This window comes from Drosophila navojoa, chromosome 5 (genome assembly GCF_054131105.1).
Source record: "Drosophila navojoa isolate 15081-1374.11 chromosome 5, UAZ_NAV_1.0, whole genome shotgun sequence".
In the NCBI taxonomy this organism is placed as follows: domain Eukaryota; kingdom Metazoa; phylum Arthropoda; class Insecta; order Diptera; family Drosophilidae; genus Drosophila; species Drosophila navojoa.
This window is the reverse complement of record NC_142893.1, coordinates 11,097,674-11,114,531: the sequence shown is the minus strand read 5'-3', so window position 1 is coordinate 11,114,531 and position 16,858 is coordinate 11,097,674. Positions and strand designations below refer to the sequence as shown.

At 39.7% G+C, this 16,858-nt stretch overlaps 2 protein-coding genes across 2 annotated transcripts; both read left to right on the top strand.

The window, feature by feature from the left end:
• The first annotated feature begins 61 nt into the window (after nucleotides 1-61).
• LOC108653031 (ras-like GTP-binding protein Rho1) lies at nucleotides 62-1,522 on the top strand. Its single transcript, XM_018103307.3, has 3 exons — nucleotides 62-501; nucleotides 863-1,093; nucleotides 1,160-1,522. Exons 1-3 carry the CDS (start codon nucleotides 346-348, stop codon nucleotides 1,367-1,369), a joined length of 597 nt encoding a protein of 198 aa, XP_017958796.1. The 5' UTR covers nucleotides 62-345; the 3' UTR covers nucleotides 1,370-1,522.
• Nucleotides 1,523-3,491: 1,969 nt separating this feature from the next.
• LOC108653014 (monocarboxylate transporter 9) lies at nucleotides 3,492-16,688 on the top strand. Its single transcript, XM_018103282.3, has 3 exons — nucleotides 3,492-4,260; nucleotides 13,335-15,235; nucleotides 15,304-16,688. Exons 2-3 carry the CDS (start codon nucleotides 13,342-13,344, stop codon nucleotides 15,459-15,461), a joined length of 2,052 nt encoding a protein of 683 aa, XP_017958771.1. The 5' UTR covers nucleotides 3,492-4,260; nucleotides 13,335-13,341; the 3' UTR covers nucleotides 15,462-16,688.
• The last annotated feature ends 170 nt before the right edge of the window (nucleotides 16,689-16,858 follow it).

The following is a 16,858-nucleotide window of genomic DNA, read 5'->3' as shown; positions in this document are numbered from 1 at the left end:
AAAGTGCTACCCATAACAAAGTGCAATAACTTAACTGTTATTCGAACATTGTTTACCCTATAAATATATAATATACTAGGTTTGGTAGTTAAATTTATTTTCTATTAAAATATGGTGTAAAATCGAGAAGTAAGATTTGTGCAATTTTTTAGAGAACAAAGTAGAGCATAATATTGACTGATGCATACGCCTTAGCATCTGCTGTGTAGCGCAGCAAAAATTCATAAACAAAAAGGTATTTCATATAGCCACACTCACTAAACAAACGGGCAGTTCCTAGACAAACATCAATTTCTCTTGTTATACGCTACGGATAAAAACAATTGTTTTTCGAGTGCACCGAAAATGAGTTCAATTCGCAAAAAATTGGTCATTGTGGGCGATGGAGCATGTGGCAAGACGTGCCTCTTGACTGTCTTTTGCAAAGATAGTTTCCCCTTGGATTATGTGCCAACCGTTTTCGAAACATATGTGGCAGATGTAGAAGTAGAAGGATCACAGGTATGTTTAATTAGTTGATTCACAAAGCAACTACGGCATTGTTATCTCGAATGAGCAATGCTACTGGTATACGCACTTTTTATTTTATTTATATAGTACTGATGCTTCATGTCTGTGTATATACATACATATATAAATATAAAGAGAGTGTTATTTAGTACAGATCTTATTTTAGTTTTCGCAATATGCTGGGCCCCTATTCAATGTATGATTCACGTCGAGGTTATCGCAATTCTCTGCTGCTTTTCTGAGTAGCAATTCGAATTTGCGTTTCAAGTGCTCTTTCAATACGAAATTTATACATATATATTTGGCTAAAATAAATGTTTGCATGTATTTATATGTTTTTTCTTTTCTCAAGGTGGAATTGGCTCTGTGGGATACTGCTGGTCAGGAGGATTATGATCGCTTGCGTCTTTTAAGCTATCCGGATACAGATGTTATTGTCATGTGCTTCTCCATTGATTTACCTGATTCGCTGGAGAATATTCAAGATAAATGGATACCCGAAGTGAAGCACTTTTGTCCAAATGTTCCCATTATTTTAGTGGGAAACAAACGTGATTTGCGCCATGATCCGGATACCATTAGGGCAAGTGTTATCAATACCGAATCTTAAATATTTATATCTAAATAACATTGCTTTTATTTCGATTAGGAACTATCTTTACAAAAGCAACAACCTGTTCAAACGGAACAGGGGTTTACTATGGCTGAAATCGTGAATGCTTTTGCATACCTCGAATGCTCGGCCAAAATGCAAGAGGGCGTGCGGGAAGTCTTTGAAACAGCGACCAGAGCCTCTCTGCAAGTGAAAAAGAGAAAGAAGAGATCAGGATGTTGGCGCTTATCGTGTAAGCTGCTCTAGTCGAATATGATTATCGATAAAAGTATCCTATCGAAAGTTTCGTATTCATTTTCGACTCCATCCGTTAGAATTATATTATGTGGACCTGTTGGTAAATCTCATCAAAAAGTATTTCCTGCCGCTTTTAATGAATTTCTTGATATTAAAAATTTTTAACAAAGACTTATAAAATTAATGTCTGTTTTTATTTATTTATTTTTTTTTTTTTATATTTATAGATAATGCAATGGAAAAGTACTGTGGCAGATTCAATTTGAAGAATATTTTTGGGTAGGATAATGAGTTAGTATTTCCCAAGTTATTTCCTATTCTTTAGTGGAAGCGGGAAATGAATTAATTTTCTTATCTAATATTATATTGGGATAATCAAATCGACCAGTTTGCAATTGGATCTGAAAGAGTTTTGTCGTTTTTGTCAGCGGCAGCTTATCATTTAATATTCAAGGCACCTAAAAAACGTATTCAACCATCCGATAGGCATTCCCATTTAGCATTATCACGTGCCAAGCCTGATATTTTATAATATACTCACTATAGAGTATGATAAGTTAAGCCTTATATGCAAAATTATATCACGGAAATTTCGAGAAGTGACCAAAAGTCAAATTAAAAACAGGGTATGAAAGAAAAAAAAAACTGTGCCATGCGATAAGCATAATTCAAAATAAGAGCTCTTATTTTAGAGTTTATTTTTGGTTTCACATTTAACAGTCGCTCGCATGTGCGCGCATTGAATTATTTGAAGTTCATAGAACGCTTAATGAATTCCAATTCCGATTCCCATGATTTGCGGTTTTTTTAGATGTCTTGTCTTTTCTGTCCAATCATGCTAGTTCATATCTTACTATTTCATAATTTATGGCAATTATTTCAAGCCATTTATTTGTGTGTGTGTTATGCCGGTAACCAGTTAACAGTCGAAATAAAACTGAAAAAAACGTGAATGGATCTCATTCAAAATAACTTGTTAGTGGAAAAAGCCACAGCACACACACTCAATATACCATAATTACTAATACAAATATAAACACAAGCGGGCAAACATGCCTGATATCCATACAAAACAGAAAGAAAAAACTTCACTTCTTCTGTGATACAAAACTTATAAAAAAGATACAAATGAGTCAAAGAAAAATAGCATCAAAATTGAGAGAATTCTGAGAAGAAGCAGCAGCAGCAAAAGAAACAACAATCAACACTCTTGATTGTATTGGTATCGGTATCGGAATCGAAATCAAATTGCGTATACGTATAATGTATGCGTTCATGTGTGTGTGTGCTTATTGCTTTTGTTGTTGTTTAGTTTTTTTGGCAGGCCATTTTGTCCGACAAGCGCTAAGACGAAAGCAAGGGCGATGGCATGAGTGTCGACATGTTAGAGAGCTAGACAGTAAGAGAGAGAGAGAGAGAGAGAGAGAGCTTACACTCTCAGCAAAATTCGTTTCATCAAGTACCCTACGCACAGCCAAACATGTACCCACACTGTTGTAGTTACACTCACACATGCGCACAGTCTTCTGCTTGGGCAACACGCCATGTTTTTAGTTTCGCCGGTTGTTGTTGTAACATATTTATGTTGGCTAACGTTGACGTTCTTAATGCGGCTGCTGCTGCTGCTATTGCTGTTGTTGTTGTTGTGGCATTTTCATTCACGACGCCGTATGCACGATAACGTCGAGCGTAATGAAAGAGTTGGGCTAGGTGGTGGGCTTAAGGCGGAGGGAGGCGAGACGGCAAAAGTTTCGTTCTCTGATAATGTGCGTTTGAAAGAACGCGCGAAGCACAGCAACAAAATGCCGAAAGCAAACACAAACACAAGCCCATGCAAACATCAAATACAAGCACATGTTTCGTGTGTGCGTGTGCACGTGTGTGTGAGTCCGAGTGTGTGCTGCTCAGTTCTCGTGAGAGAATGCCTTCGTATCGCAAAGCAGCCTGCTGCGTACTGTTTTTGCGTTGCTTGTGTGGACGAACGGTTTGTTTGTATTGGTGCTGCTGCTGCTGTTGGTGTTGCTGCTGCTATTGCTGCTGCTATTGCTGCTGCTATGGCTGCTGCTGGTGCTGCTGCTATTGCTGTTGTTGTTGTCTGCTTTGTGGTTTATACTGCCAACACATTTCCATTTCCCTTTAGTTATCTTTAGTCAGTCGCTCGGATCGGTCGGTAAGCGCGCGATCAATTACGTATTGGAAAGCGCCAAAGCGCCGCTGAGAATAGAATATCAACAACAACAGCTTAAAGCACGAAATAAAACATAAAAAACAAAAAACCAAATATAAAAAAAAAAAAAACAGCAACACAGAATAACTAAAATAAAACAAAATAGAATATATATTTTAAACGAATCCCAACGAATTTATTTGAAACGCGTGCCTTTCGCATGCGGAGGCAGGTCGCACACTTCATATGCTACACATATGTACAACAAATAATATACCTATAGAAGCATACACACACACACATGTACTTGCAGAGAACGGTACACGGGGATCGTACGAACAGCTGCTAAACTGCTACAGATAATCAGATACAGATACATATACTAGAAGTATTTATAAGCGCGTTCGCTCTCCTCGCCTTGCGTTCGGTTCGGTTTCTAAATCGAGGCGTTTTTTACAGTTAACTTTCGCTTTTTTTTGTGCTGTGCCGCGGTTCACGTTTGCTTTCGCTTTCTCGCATAAGAAATTCTTTGCACTGCCCACGACTAGGTGGCCAGAAATAGATCAAAAAATACAAAAAGCAAATACGACTACAGCAACTAGAGGCGCGACCGGGCTCCAATTTGAACGAAAAAAACTCAAATACTCAACAAATTGAAAGCTGCAACAGACGCCAGCCACAACAGCCAAACATAACACAACAGCAACGACAACAACAAGAACAACATCGAAAGGTAAGCGCAATAGGGCTAAAACACACACACACACACACACACACACCCTCACACACACAAATGCGCGCGCGCGCAGTCAGCCAAGATACAGATGAATGGCTAAAAGACTTGGCCTTATGCCTGTGTCACATGACCGCGCCTCGCCGCACAGCCCCTGCGAGTGGCCAGAAACGAGTTTATTTCTTTTTTTTTTGGCTAAGAGAAACAGCCAACAACAACAACACACACGTCGCGCCGTCTGGCAGCAACTTCAATTGAGACTCCGCGCACACCGGCCGGGAACTTAGTCACAAATTGTTAATGTTCTAACTTGAAGTCCAAGAAAAGATGCAGACCGACGCGACGCGACGAGACGCGACTTTAATATATGTAGATATATAGATGTACATATAGGTACGTTTAATGTCGTCGCCGTCTTCTTTGGCTTTGGCGTGAAGAGTCATCATGCCAATACCAGGAATCAGGAACCAGAAACACGTTAACACGTAAACGGCTTTCGTGTGCCTTTTATGGGCGTTTTTCGCTGACGTTCGTTTCGTTTCGATGTTGCTTTTCAGTTTTTGCTTTCCTGAACTTGAAAAACAAGCGAGAAGAAAATCAGCTTAAGTCTAGATCGATATTTTACAGCTACAGCTACAGAGACGTGGGATAGTTATGCAAATGCGTTACCAAGAACTAATTGGCCTGAACCCCTTCTTACAAGTAATTTACTTTTATCTTAATGTCAAACACAATTATCATACAAATTACTCTGAAAAAAAAAAAAAAAAATGAAATAAACCAGAAAAAAACCTCAAAAATTGTTTTATAGTCGATTTTTAGGCAAAAATAAATAGGCATGTAAATAAAGCAAATAAGAGTGCGACAGCTGGGAGTGCTCGACTGGAAGATTCCCTGCAGCTTTTTCTTTTTTCGCTTTTGCATAGATTGTGCAAGCTATCCAATAAATGTAGTGCCCAATTAATAATATCAATATATCAAAAATTAGGCAGTTCTAGTGCCCACAATATGCGTGATAAGGGCAACGACTAGAATTTGATATCGGCTTTAATCAATTTCCTGGAAACGGAATAAATTCTTGATAGGTTGATTTGCGTAAGCTATAGAGCATTTGAAACAGGTGGTTTGGAGTTATACTTTCTTCTTCTTCTTCTGCTTGTTACATAACTTTTGACAAAATGCCTTCGCTCACCCTCTATCAGTATTTTGAGGGTATCATAAAAAGAGCGACACACTCTTTCTACCTATTTTTTGCGAGTGCTATGCCTATCCAGACATGACTGTGCGCTGACTCACCCATAGAAAACCCACTAAGGCAGCATAGGAAACAAAATAAAACAACAAAAAAATCAAGAAAATAAAATAAATATACATATGTTGGCATTTGTTCAAGGCCTTTTGCTCTGTCTTTGATCTTTGGGAGCGACTTCTTGACTTTCCTTTCAAACCGGTTGCTTGGTAGAATGAATAAAAAAAAAAGCGAAAAGTCAACTTTTAGTTGATACGTTATTGACATCTCGCGGTTATATTATTTACATAATCAATTTAAAGAAGAATACCAAAATGCATAATCACCTTAACAAATTAAAGCAAAATGTATTAAATGGGGAACGTGTCATCGACACGAGGCAGGAGCGGGGGTGACTAGAATTCGTGAATGAATATATAACAGAGAGAAAGCAAACGGTACTCAAGAGATAAAGAAACAAAAGATTATAAACAATTTCATAAATCTAATGGAAAAGCAAGTACTCAACCAGATGTGCGGATGTAATAAAAGTAATAATATAATATAATATACTACTTGAAGATAAAGAATAAATAGATGCAAGATTATGTGGAATTTAGTTGTAGACGACTAAAAGATGCCCTATCATGCTGAATAGGAGTTGTCCTTGATAATGATCTCGTGAAAATGTGTTTCTTCTAAGGGAAAACAGAAAAATGAATATACAATAAATATATTAGCAAAGTATGTATGAACACAATTACAAATTAAATAAATGAAAGCTAAACCTGCTACATTATATACTTGATAGAACCTTCTACTAAATATATAATATGAATCCTTACTTAGCTCTTACCAAAACACAGATTGTTAATTCAAATGGATATGACGTCAGTAGGACCTTAAGAAGCATTAGAACTGCCAATGACGTTGAAGCTGCGACCGAAACTGATACAGATACAGACAGAGCTATAGATAGCAATTCTGAATCTGATTCATACGTTAACGTTCCCCATTGACCAAGACACCCAATTCCATACTAATTGTGGCATGTGTCTGGCAAATATTTCAATTAAATTAATTAATAAGCAAACTGTAACTAGGCTAAGTAGCCAATGGCATGGAATACGTATTTATTAAGTATAGATTGTTTATATATTTATTTATTTATATATATTTGAGTTATTTGTGTTGCAGCAAACAAGTTTTGCGCATTTACAATGCAACATAGAGACAGAATGAGAGAGAGAGAGAGAGCAAGAGAGAGAGAGAGAGAGAGAGAGAGAGAGAGAGATAGCCAGTCAGTCAGTCAATCATTCATTGCCAAATAACTGAGGTTTCAAGCTTCAAGTTTTTTTTGTTTTGTTTTTTAAAATTCTTGCGGTTTTTTCTGAGACTCTTTTTATTTCGTTGGATATGCCTCAGTGCGCTTGCGTGTGGAACCTTACAAATATATGTACATATAGATTTCTATATATATATATATATACATACATACATACATTTATATAAATTGAGTGCACATAAAATATATAAAATGAAAAAAAATCTTTCCACATCTTATGGAAAAATATAAATATTTTTACCCCACAACGAAACTTTTACGTTAATCAGTTCAGAAAATATTTACATATTTGCAGTTGATTAGGGCTGAGCTGAGCTGAGCTGAGTTGTTGATTGATAGCGTTGATAAGCTTGTGATCCGAGCAGCTGGATGACAATTCTCAAATGCAGGTTTACAGCTTGTTTGTGATCAAATATATAAATGTATAATATTTATACATTTCTGTCTTATCAGATTTGCTGTAAATTCGAAAGCGTTTTGGCGCCAATGTCAAAACAACTGGGAGCATTGCGTGTGTAACTGTATCTGTGCCTGTAAATGTATCTGTATCTTTTACGGGCTGTGATTAAAGCTTGAGCAAGCGCCTGATTAACGGCACGTGCAGATAACCTCGTCAGAAATCAATTTACAATACATTTCCATTTAGAAATCAGTGTCAAGTCACAATGTGTCTCTCCCTCACTCCCTCCCCCCTCTCGCTCTATCTCTTTGCCACTCTGAAGTGTATGCAATGCAATTGCTGCTTGTTTGTAAATATATATAAATATAATATTTGTATTAAGATCTTATCAGATTTGCTGTAAATTCGAAATCGCTTTGGTGCCAATGTCAGTATAACGGGGGCACAGCCTGTATTTGTATCTCCAGCTCCAATTGTATCTGTGGCTGTAAAAGTATCTATAGCCCTCAATAAATCTGTATCTCTTTAATTGTGCCTCAAGTCACGTGCTGATAACCCCATCAAAAATCAATTTACATTGATAAATCTGTAGCAAGTCTCTCTCTCTCTCTCTCTCTGTCTTTTTTCTCTCTCTCTCTCTCTTTGTGTGCCTCTCGTGGACTGCATCTGAACAAATAATTGCCAAACTTAGTTGAATTTTCCATAATTTGAGCATGTTAATTGATTTTGAATCGCATGCTCCACTTCCGACACAGAGTGCTCGGGTTTATGTTACGTATGAAACACACACACACACACACATTTGATTTGTACATGTATTTCTTTTTTGGGTTCTACGAGACCCAGGCGACCATTGATCGCTCCACTAATTGTTCATTGACACTGGCAGTGCCACCAAAGAGCTGACATGCCTTTGTTCATGCCGATAGTGCCGACAGCAACAGCAACAGCAACAATAACTGGAGCTGATAAAGTGTGTCCCGCATCTGCTCTATACTATACATCTACATATATGAGCTTTATAAACTTTATAAGCAACGTGCATATAATCTATGCCGAACAGCTGTTAACGAAAGGAAATGGCTATCTTAAGTATACCAGAGCTTGAACTCATTCGCAGACGGTTGAACTTTAGTCTTAAGATAATTTATATATTAGCATAAAAATGTGTCTGTATGTATATGCGTATAAATATGTAGATAACTACATCTAGATCGATATTTTAATTATACAGAATATAAATTCATTAACCGCTTCTTCAATCTTTTCAGTAATTAAAAAATTCAATTCATTTCGCTTAACTGATTTGTGTTGATATTATAAGTAATTATGATATATGTGGATAATATTGAATACTTTCGACAAATTCAAGATCTCTAATGGGATAACAGTTAGCTTATTATGCGCTCTGCTTTCTCATCGATGAGAGAAGAGTTCCACATTTATGATAATCACTGATAATAATCCAAATCAAATACCAAAATGAAATAAATCCTTGATTATTCCATGCCTATTTCCATTTCCGCTTTGAGGTCTCATTTATGTGAACTAATTATGAAGCATTGATATGGCATTGGCCAGACAAGATATTGACATTCCTTAAGCCAACCTTCAATCATTATATTATATCATATCATATCATATAATGTCAGCAAATTTTTGATGAAATTCTATTTTAAGCCTTAAGTGTGCCATTCATAATAATTAGTTCTTAAAAAATTAAAACTATATTCAAAGATAAGATATGCATATGTCTAGATATATTCAGTATTCGCTTTATTATCACTTGCTGAAAATTAAAATGAATATCGCAAGTTTAGCTAAAGATGTCTCATTTCTGATAATAAATTCATTTAAAATCGTCCATAAATCTCCGTCACCTACTGCGCATGCGCAGCTTTTGGACTTTAAACAGTGAGTCAGGTGAATGAATGTTTGGCATCTACTATGACTCTGGCTCTGGCTCTGATTATGAGTCTGACTCGTGCTGGGTGAAAGGCCGTTCAATGAACTTGGCAAGCCCAAGCGCCGTCAGTTGCTTTAAAATGTTTCACAAATAATTTGGGCCAACTTTTGGAGTGGCGCACGCCCAAAAACAACAAACAACAAACAGCTATTGTAGCTCGTGGCCTTATAGGGGCACAGACAACAGGTTGGCATTCCAAAAAGAAATCCAAACAGAAGCATCGGCTAATTAGTATTTCGAGCAACAAATCATTTAAATGTAGCTACAAATTATGGAACACACGCACACACACACACACACACACACGCGCATGCCACATGTTTTGAGGAAAAGAGACAGCCGGATATAAATAAAATACACAAACAAAGAAGGCAGATACAGAAATGCTAACAGCTACATATCTATGGGTCTACATAGATACGTTTACATATGTACGCACAGTTATGCTAAAAGGAAAACCCAGGAATGGGTAAAGCAACAATGCTACTTACTGTCTGTCTGTCTGCCTGAGTAGTGCTGCCTCTCTCTCTCTCTCTCTCTCTCTCTCTCTCTCTCTCTCTCTCTCTCTCTCTCACTTCCCTTCTCGCTCATCTCTCTTTGACCATATGTTTTCACCTATAATATTTATTAATTCAATCGATGGGCATCAACTTAAGAGCTGTTAGCAATCGCATTGAACGCTGACAACAGCTGTAACCAGGGATCGAAGGCGGGACGAGGCAGGAGCCGGAGAAGGGGAAAGCGGGCTACTTTAGCTGATGGATGGACGCTAGTGTTTGCTCACAGCGGGATTAGCTTACAACCAGACTAAGGACACAAACTCTACTCCATGCCACATATTATCTATCCGCAGTGTCTGTGTGGCATAAATGACATAAAACGCCGCCGAACCCAGCGCCACGGCAGTGCAAATAACGAAATAAGCCTGTGTACAGGACAGGCCAAGCACGACTAGAAGATACTCTCTAAAAAGTTGTATAAATCTGAGGGACTGAGACAGAGATGGACAGAGAGAGAGAGGGAGATAAGGATATTAATGAAAGTATAGAGAGAGGAAGAGCGTAGATATATCGAGTATAGGACCAGTAGAGGGAGAAAGAAGGAAGGAAGGACAGAGAGAGAGAGAGAGGAGCAGAGAATCGAGGTACAGTAGATATAGAATAAAAGGATAGTAAAGAAAGCTAGGGAGTAGCAAGAGGCATAAGAATGCTCTATAAGAGGAATAGCAAAATGCAATAAAGTCCTTATTTTGTTAAACTAATCTACTTGGAGCATAAATGGTATCATTTCCATAGACACCCGCTTTGCACGCTCATCTCACATTTATGTAGAGGGTACTCCTGGTGTCCGGTTTGCGTTCGGCATGGATTCAGTCTGTCTGAGTTGTGCAACTGGGCGCGTTCTCCTGTCCCGAAGTCGTTTTGTACTTAGCACAAAAACCAAATGGTTCGATTTCGTTCAACAAGTTGACAACGGTCTATTTATAGTTGGGGTTAGCTGCAAGCCAGTTAAGAGCAGACACAGAGAACAACAACAGGAGGAAGAAGAAGCAGCAACACTAGTACTTGTCTGGCTTCGCTCGGGCAATGTGCTGAGCCGTTTCCTAACGTCCGGCGAACACTTTGGCCTGACCGTTGGGCAAATAAAAAACAAAAACAAGAAGCAATCATGAAATACGAGACTCGCGCCAGCAATAATAACAATAATAATAATAATATTGCATAATAAACAAAAGTGTTAAAGGGTTTCAACGACGCCTATCTTAGACCAGCACAAGCACATATCATGGTATATACATATGTACATATATACATATATGTATATTTATAGACCTATATGGTGCACCATAAATTGGTATAATCTAGGCAATCGTATCGAATAGTGGAAGCAAGTCACATGTCGCCCGAATTTGGGTTACCAAGTGGCCTTAGTGGGCGCACTTATCTGGGTGTTTGGGCCCTGATGAAGCAACCAAACCGTATCTTGGCCAAGCGCAAATCTGGTCAAATCAATTGATTTATGCCCTGCATTGCTGGGTATTTATATATATTGTATTTAGTCGAGAGTTCACGAATGGCTGGTGTTGCTACTTAGCAGACAATAAACTATTTACAATGCTCTAATCAGCGGCTAATCGCCAGGGTTTTATTTGTTTTTCAGAAAACATTTACGCCCGGGGTTGCCAGGCAATAAAATGAAACGAGCAATTCAAAACCGCAAATAAATAACTGTACATGCGGTAAACAGCAGGGTTGTCAAGTGCCACGAATTCATTAGCATTATACAAATATCTATGACAAATTGCCGACATCGTAAATCTTAACCAGTTTGTGGTGTTTGCCTTTATCTAGACTAGCCCAAATATATGGCTGGATTGGAGGATTCAAATGAGGGCTGGGATTTAGCCTTGTGATTTGAAGTGTGGCGGTCGAGAGGCGTTCATATAGAAATATATGACTTATGATATATATTAAAATAAGTATTGGTATTACTATTAGTATGATTATATGTTGTAGTACTTACTTGTAGTAATTAAATTATAACTGTATAAACAATATGCTTCATCTTTGATTGAGTTTATGTTTGGACATTCGACTAAGACAGAGATTCGACTAAGTTATACAGCGTTAGTTTTTTATAACATAAAATGAATTCTTAATAATAAATATGCATAAGCAGAATGATTTTCATTGAATTCTTCTAAAACTTTAACCATCTTAATTCAAAAACTTGCTTATAAAAAATTACTAAGCTTAAGCCCAGTCGAGAAAATCTTTATAGCAAGCCAAGCAGATCATATGCGCGCTTTGTCCATTATATCTGATATGTCTAAGCCGCATCATAACTCATCTTCTTCATTAAACAATTAAAAGCATTTTGTAGACCTTACAAATGTCGTTAATATCTTAATTGTGGGCTTATTATATATTATATATATATATGTACTGGGCTACTGTCCGATAAATCCACATTTCACAATGTTTTCTGTTTTTCAGGCAGCGCAAACATTTTGTAAGCCAAATAAATGTGTCGCAACAAAGTGTTGCAGTACTTTGCGTTTATAGCGGTCGTAAGCCCAAATGCCTATGCATTCATTTGTATTCGCATCCAGATCAGATTAGATAAGGCCAAAAATAAAGAATCAAGGTCGTAAGCTTTGCCGAGCGGGTGCAAAGAAAATGAACAAAAAAAAAAAAAAAAAAAAAAACAAATCAGTTAAGAGTACATAAAAAATACAATGTATATATAAATAATTTTAAATATATATAAAAAATTCCAATATATATGTTTAAGAATCTATACACAAAAGAAAAAAAAGATTAAATAAAAAACGGAAAATGCTTGCGAAAAATGGAGGAAATTTTTCAATAATTGTCATGTCGCACGGCTTGGGAAATTGACGAAGAGCTTAAGTACATATGATATTTTTGGAAAATAAAGAAAACGTTACATTTGTTTTTATTTTTTATTGCGATTGCTTTAAGCAGCTTTTGACGCAGTTGTTGTCGTTGTCGTTGTCGTTATTGTTCGCTTGACATTGGCTTTGGCTTTGGCATCGAGGTGGAGGAGTACGTTGACGTTTGACACCCACCCCCAGCGAAACGCATATATAACACCTCAATTGACGTCGTTGAAATAAACAAAAGCCAAGCATAGATAAAGATACAGATACAGATACAGATACTGTCAAAGATACAGATACGCACACATTGAACAGCTGCAGGCAGATACAAATAGAGATAGAGATAGGCATGGCACAACAAATGCGTTATAAATACACGTGACTAATTATAAACATAATATGATATTGTACACCCATACACATACACATACACACACATACACATGCATATGTATATATAATATATAACGCCATGCTGTGCACATTGAAAAGGGAAAGTGTATTTCCGTTCAAGGGGGCGTATACGCAATCTGTGTGAAGGCTACGCACGAATATTTGTGTGGGTGCGCGTCGGCTGATAAAAATACAACAAAAAATACAAAAAAAATACCATTTGCATAACAATTATTTGAGCACATAGATATCGCTCTATTAATAACTAATTTTATATAGTATTTATCTATTAATACATCTTCATTCTATTAAAAAATTCAAATGACTTTCTCTTTGCAGCTGCAACATGCCCACACCGCATACCAGATCCCAGGATGAGCTATCGACTGTCAATGCTCTCGTGTCCAAGAATCCGGACACGGATAAGCACCATGAAGAGGAGGAGGAGGAGATAGACACCGCAGCGGTCGTTGTGCCACCGGACAGCGGCTGGGCGTGGGTGGTCATGGTTGCCTCGTTCCTCTGCTGCACAGTGATCGACGGCATCGTCTTCTGCTCGGCCATCATCCAGGAGGAGCTGATGAAGGAGTTCCATGTGAGCAAGTTTTATGTGACCTTCGTCTCGTCGCTGCTCAGCGGCTGCTACCTGATGGCCGGACCCTTTGTCAGTGCGTTGGCCAATCGCTTTGGCTTCCGTCCGGTGACCATTGCCGGCGCCATCTTCGGCGCAATCTGCTTCGGCCTCTCGTACTTTGCCACCAGCGTGGAGTTCCTTTTTGTGGTCTACGGCATCCTGGGTGGCATTGGCTTCTGCATGGTCTACATTCCGGCTGTGGTCATCATTGGCTTTTACTTTGAGAAGTGGCGCGCCCTGGCCACAGGTGTGGCCCTCTGCGGCTCCGGTGTGGGCACCTTTGTCTTTGCTCCGCTCACGGATCTGTTGCTGGAGAAGACCGGCTGGCGCATGACGCTGGCTATCCAGGGCATCATGATCTTGTCGTGCGCAATCTTCGGCCTCGCCTTCCGTCCCATTCAGCCCATCACACTGGGCGTCACCGAGGACGGCACCGTTGTCGACGAGGAGAAGACCAAGCTGAATGGCCATGGCAGCACGGTGGCTCCCACCCCGCAGCTGCATCAGGCGGCGTTTACCAAGCCGCTGCCCGAGGGCCGCTTCGCCTACTCCATGCCCAACTCGGCACATAATACGTATATGGGCGCCTCGCAGCGCAATCATTATCCAACGGCTGCGGAGATCTTCAAGGGCATGAATCTGGAGCGTCGTCCGTCTGGCCAGGGCAGCAAGGGCACCGAGCTGAAGCAGTTGCGCAAGTCGCAGCCAACCACGCCCAACGGCGATCCACAACAGCTGACTTTCAATCTGCACAAGGAACTGACGACAGTCGGCGAGAACGAGGAGGAGGCGGAGAACGACAATCTGTTGGAGACGGAGGCCAAGCCCGTCAGCATTCAGGCACGCAGACACACCGTTTCCGGGCGTCGTCCACAGGATTTGGCCAAACGCGCCGCTGGCGGCCATCACGATCAGAACGGCCATCATCACGGCCAGTCGCAGTCCTCGTCCCGTCCCATGTACAGAGATGATATCTTCTTCACCGGCTCGCTGACCCGCATCCCGCAGTATCAGTCGCAGACCTCGTTGGCCTACCACATGTCCGTCACGCGTCTGCCCACCAAGCAGGACATGCTGGAGGACAGACAGAAGGGCTGCCGCATCTGCCCGGAGGCAGTGCGTCGCACACTCTCAACGATGTTGGACACCAGCCTGCTCAAGTCGCCGGCATTCATGTGCCTGGCCGTCAGCGGTTTCCTGACCATGATGGGCTTCTTTGTGCCCTTCTCCTTCCTGACGGATCGCGCCGTTGACGCTGGCATGGCCAAGGAGTCGGCTGTATCCGTCATCTCCGGCATTGGCATGATCAACACCTTCGCTAGGATCGTTTGCGGCTCGATGAGCTCCTTCCCCAGCGTCAAGCCACTGTGGCTCAACAATGTGGCACTCACCGCCGGCGGCTTGGCCACCATCTTCAGCGGCGTGGTCATCAATGCCTCCACCCAGTGGGCCTTCGCTGTGCTCTTCGGCATCTGCATCGCCTGCTTCTCGGCGCTGCGATCGCTCATCGCCGTCGAGCTGATTGGCCTGGAGAAACTGACGAATGCCTTTGGCTTCCTGATGCTGTTCCAGGGCCTGGCTGCCACCATAGGCAGTCCCATAGCAGGTAAGAGAGGAGGAGTCTTGAATGGGAGTGGATTTGATTTGATTTGATTTGTTTCTCTGCTCCAACAGGTGCCTTGTATGCAGCTACGGAGAGCTACAATGTGGCCTTCTACTTTGCTGGTGGCCTAATCCTGCTATCCGCCTTCCTCTGCTATCCGCTGTCCTGGATATCCAGCTGGGAGCAGAAACGCAATGCCAAGAACGAGTCACTATCTCCAGCAGCCTAGAGAGACGAAGACAATGGAATGCCCAAACATTAATTGTCTATTGATAGCGCCCCATTTGTACCATTAAGTGGTTAGTTTAACACTAATTGCCAATCACTCGATGTTGTTGAAAGATATTGAAAGCAGCGACAGCAACAGTAACTGAAAAAGCAACTGAATTAGTAACTGGAAAAAGCAGTGAGAGCAGCAGCAACAGCAGCAGCCGCAGCAGCAGCAGCAGCAGCAAATCGAACGAATTGCTCTAGCTGCTCAATGCCTGCTAGAAGCATGTACTTGATATGTCGTCGTATTTGTCTAGATCTAGATTAAGTAGCCTTACTCTAAGTGTAATGTTTGTGCCTTTTGCTTTATCGAGTGCCTCGCCTCAATTTAAACATACACATACACACACATATATATATACACATACATTAAGCTTTAGTATTGATTGATCAATTTGTAACTAAAAAATTTATAGATATATATATATATATATTCAATCGTAAGTGTGAGAACGACGTAGAAGCAAATCAAGATAATAATGATGTTGATCAAGATGATGATGATGATGTTGATACCTACATATATCATATTTAGCAGCTGAGCTTATGGCTGGGCCACAAATCGACTGCCAAGTTAAGAGAGATGAGAGGACGACGTTGCATTTGTTTAGTTTAAGATGTTCAACTAACTCTATTCGGTAGCTATTGCTCCCCCGCCCCGCCCCCCCAGACTTGTTACATAGTTTGTACATATGTAAGTTTCTAGTTATAAGACAAGCAAACACAAACACAACACACACACACATACACACAAACACAACTAACTGCTCTTGATTATTGTTGTTGTTGCAGTTGGGTCATTGCACCCAACTATCCAAGCCGTACTCCACGATCCGTTGTCAACGCTTCGCCTTAGCTGATTATAAAAGCAAACAGAACGTTGGCCCTTCACAGACACACACACACATAGATATAGACAAATAGTTATATACATACTCATGTTTATCAACTGATACTGTGTAGAAAGCCTAAATAACATCATATCTATAAAGAACAATGAACAGCGAGCAGACAAACAACAGAGCATACCAACTATACGCGTAGAGCTATGTACACTATTTAGTTTATTTAAAAGTTATATACATTTTACAACAAAAATGAAACAACATTTAATCAATTTACAAAACGAAAATATTATGTGTTTTTATTATTTTATTATTAAATATACAAAATTTGATCAAAATTACTTTAAAGCGTTTTAATTGTTTTCAGATCTGCTAACAAATTTCTTGAACTGAGAGAACTGTTGGAAAATGTTTAGATAAATTGACGATAGCAATAAAATATAAGACTAGACTTAGTGTCTGGTTTTCTGGTCATGGAATATTCACTTCTATATATGGTATATTCCAAGGG

Bases quoted from the DNA above. Each gene is read 5' to 3' on its own strand.
- LOC108653031 (XM_018103307.3), top strand. From the start codon at position 346: ATGAGTTCAATTCGCAAAAAATTGGTCATTGTGGGCGATGGAGCATGT. The intron at 502-862 runs GTATGTTTAATT...TCTTTTCTCAAG, and splicing joins TAGAAGTAGAAGGATCACAG to GTGGAATTGGCTCTGTGGGA. The intron at 1,094-1,159 runs GCAAGTGTTATC...TATTTCGATTAG, and splicing joins ATGATCCGGATACCATTAGG to GAACTATCTTTACAAAAGCA.
- LOC108653014 (XM_018103282.3), top strand. From the start codon at position 13,342: ATGCCCACACCGCATACCAGATCCCAGGATGAGCTATCGACTGTCAAT. The intron at 15,236-15,303 runs GTAAGAGAGGAG...CTGCTCCAACAG, and splicing joins CATAGGCAGTCCCATAGCAG to GTGCCTTGTATGCAGCTACG.